The sequence below is a fragment of the Cucurbita maxima genome, unplaced genomic scaffold, assembly GCF_002738345.1.
Source record: "Cucurbita maxima cultivar Rimu unplaced genomic scaffold, Cmax_1.0 Cma_Scf00345, whole genome shotgun sequence".
In the NCBI taxonomy this organism is placed as follows: domain Eukaryota; kingdom Viridiplantae; phylum Streptophyta; class Magnoliopsida; order Cucurbitales; family Cucurbitaceae; genus Cucurbita; species Cucurbita maxima.
The window spans coordinates 2,092-5,000 of NW_019272361.1; the positions used below are offsets into that span (position 1 = coordinate 2,092).

The 2,909-nt window shown below is 37.8% G+C and overlaps 1 protein-coding gene across 11 annotated transcripts in view; it reads right to left on the bottom strand.

The window, feature by feature from the left end:
- Positions 1 to 269: 269 nt before the first annotated feature.
- Positions 270 to 2,909, bottom strand: part of LOC111474393 (defensin-like protein 5) — a 34,642-nt gene continuing 32,002 nt past the window's right edge. The window contains exons 3-4 of one of the 11 annotated variants that reach the window (XR_002715988.1): positions 672 to 793; positions 270 to 571 (exon numbers count right to left, since the gene is read on the bottom strand). Coding sequence is in view for 1 of the 11 variants with exons in the window: in XM_023119499.1 (XP_022975267.1) it covers positions 393 to 571; positions 672 to 735 (243 nt within the window). In the remaining 10 variants the exon portion in view is untranslated. The other 10 variants (XM_023119499.1, XR_002715997.1, XR_002715996.1 and 7 more) reach the window with 10 other exon arrangements.

Here is a 2,909-nt window from a genome sequence, read left to right on the forward strand (position 1 = left end):
ACCGTTGAGTTCCCAATTTGTAGAGAGTTGGGGTGAAAGAAACAAATATGAGATGAGTGTAAACAGTTTTTTTTTCTTTTCTAAAAATTATTAAATGATTTCTTTAAAAAAATAAAAAATTAAATGATTAAGAAATGCCTAATCAATATGACAATGCATAGTTGAATGGAAGAACCAAGAAGGAATAAGGAATCAGGAAGCTTTGAACCTGATTGCATCAATTTACGCAACTAACGAAGCTTGTGATTCTATCAATTTGAACTTGCGAGTTGAGATAAAAAGTATAAAATGGAAGAAGGAAGCTTTGATTAGTAAACATGTTGTGCAATTCAGTAGAATTGGAGTCGTTTATTACATTCAGATAGCAACAACTGTGGTGAATTACAAACCCATTAAAGCATGGACTCAGCACATTGCTTCGTACAAGTGCATTTATCACCCGAGCAAAATCCGTCATCCCACTTCTCAAAAGAAATGCAAAGTTCAGCACATGTTGCTGCAATGCACGGTCCTATAAATGCATCGCTGTGCTTATAGCATGTCCGCCCCTCTGTCTGCACCACCATCCATCCTGCAATAGTAACACAAACTTATTCATACAAACAAAAACCTTCTTTTTAATACTATTTGTCAATCTAAATCAACATGGAGAAGGAGGAAGGAGCAAGTACCAGAAGTAAGGGCTAGGAAGATGAACACCACAATTTTGAGATTTCTCAAGCTTTGTCCCGCCATTCTTTTCTTCTCTTATTCCTTCCTACAATGGAAGGTTTGTTTCTTCTCTTATTCCTTGCTACAATGGAATGTTTGTTTCTTCTCTTATTCCTTGCTACAATGGAATGTTTGGATATCAGTTCCCCATTTTATATCTGTGAAACGCCTCATCTTTGTAACGTCTTCTTGATTTCCTTGCGATTTCAAGGAAAGAATAATCACGTTTTGTAACGTCTATACTGGCCGTTCTTGATTTAATAGGAAGTTGTTTTATTTTATTCTTGTCTAGTCATGCGGTTAACATTGGTCTAAATTATACTATTATTAAAAGTAACCTATTTCTTAAATACAAATTTAAAGCAGGAGCATAACCAACTTAGTATTAATTATCTTTCATAATCTGCATAAAAGGTAGGAATTTAGGTGTACTATTGTTATACCTCTTTTCATATGCGAGAAATTTAAGATGATAAACGCAACGATTAGCATGTAGTATAACCCGGTTTATAAAATCTTGAACTGGAAAGCTTAAGTTTTATACTGTTTGATTATGGTTTTTGTGATGGTTAAAGATTACCGTTTAATTGGTGGTGTGAAATTCAGTTGTTGATTAGCATAGTCTAAGTCATGAGAATGTTGAACCTTGGGAGGTCTTAAGAGGTTCTTGATTCTTGGCTAAGGTAACTTACTCGCTTCTTGTTCCTTCGTGGCCCTAGACTACTCTTCATGGTAGACCATAAAGGTCACTAGCTCGGTGCATACTTAAATATGTCATCCTTCAAATCTTTTTGGTACCCATAACTTCTCTTCTAGGTGAGGGAAACTTGAGGCCAAACATGACATCCTGCAAAGGAAACATGGTGCAGGTCATCCCACCTAGAAGAGGAATTCTTGGGCCTTAGAAAGCACCGCTTGATGCAAGGTCATAGGTCACTTGTGGCATGGTTAGAGTATTACCTAGCATTCTTGTGTTTTTTAGTTTGGGGACCTTGGTCCCTCGTCCTTGAGTGGTACCTAGCATTCTTCTTACTTGGGTAGTTGTAAAGCTTGTGTGGTGTTGTTCTTGATCCTCAATCTTGTAAGTTTCTAATGTTCATAATTTCTTGGGGCATAAGTTGTAACTTTCATTTGTAATCATATGAACCCATCTTAGAGTAAGTTGTTCTAGAAAGTCATAGATTCCTAGGAAGTTCTTTCTACCCATATCCTAACCATATTATTTTATCAATCTCTCATATCCATAGCACTTCGAGGCGTAACCTAACCTTAATGTTTCGTGAATACATCTTACTTCTATCGTTACATTACATTTAGTGCATCCTTCTCGTATCATATATCAAACATATCATTGAACACATCACACCATAAATATTATCATACAATTCTCATATTATAGCATAACATAAACATAATATAAGCATATTGATTCATAGATAATTCACACATATCAGTATATATGATACGTGCAGAACCACAGGCACGTGTCAACATCAAATATAACCATGCCGATAGTAAGGCCACTTACCTGGTTAACTTAAGTTGTTGTCACGAATATATCCTTAATGAAAGTTCGATTATGTCCTTTGAAATCCGTAAACCTATTTGAGCCCATGACATCAATTTCAAGTTTGAATTCTATAAAATTATTATTTCGGTCTACAAGACCCTTGGAGGTTAACTCGCACTCCCCTCACCCGCCACCGCACACCCTGCACGCCCCCCGCGCGCGCTCCCTCAGTAGTCATCCCACACACCCCCGCGCGCTCACTGACACAATCGCACTTTTAAAGGCAGCGGACTAGCGATTGTGCGGCACTCACTTTCCAACGACAAGTGAGCTAAGTCAATTTGTTCTTGCGTTGCCTACAGCCAAGCGACATATGATCGAGCCTCTAGCCTCAGTTTTGAAAGAAGGTTTTAGAAAACGAGGTTAGAGAGAGATTTTAGAAAGAGAGATTTTTGAAAGAGACGTTATATAAGCAAGCAAGAGAGAGATAGCAACGGCTTAGCATTTATAACCTTGGGTAGGGAGAAGTTGACAACTAGTCATAACCCCCTATAGTACATTCTGAGGAATTTCATGTCTGGCAGGCCTAGACATGATATTTTTGAGGCGTCATACGCCCTAGAACTACAAAAGTAAATACACTAGAATGAAAAGACGTGACAAGGGTTTGGCTTGCTATGGGCATGCG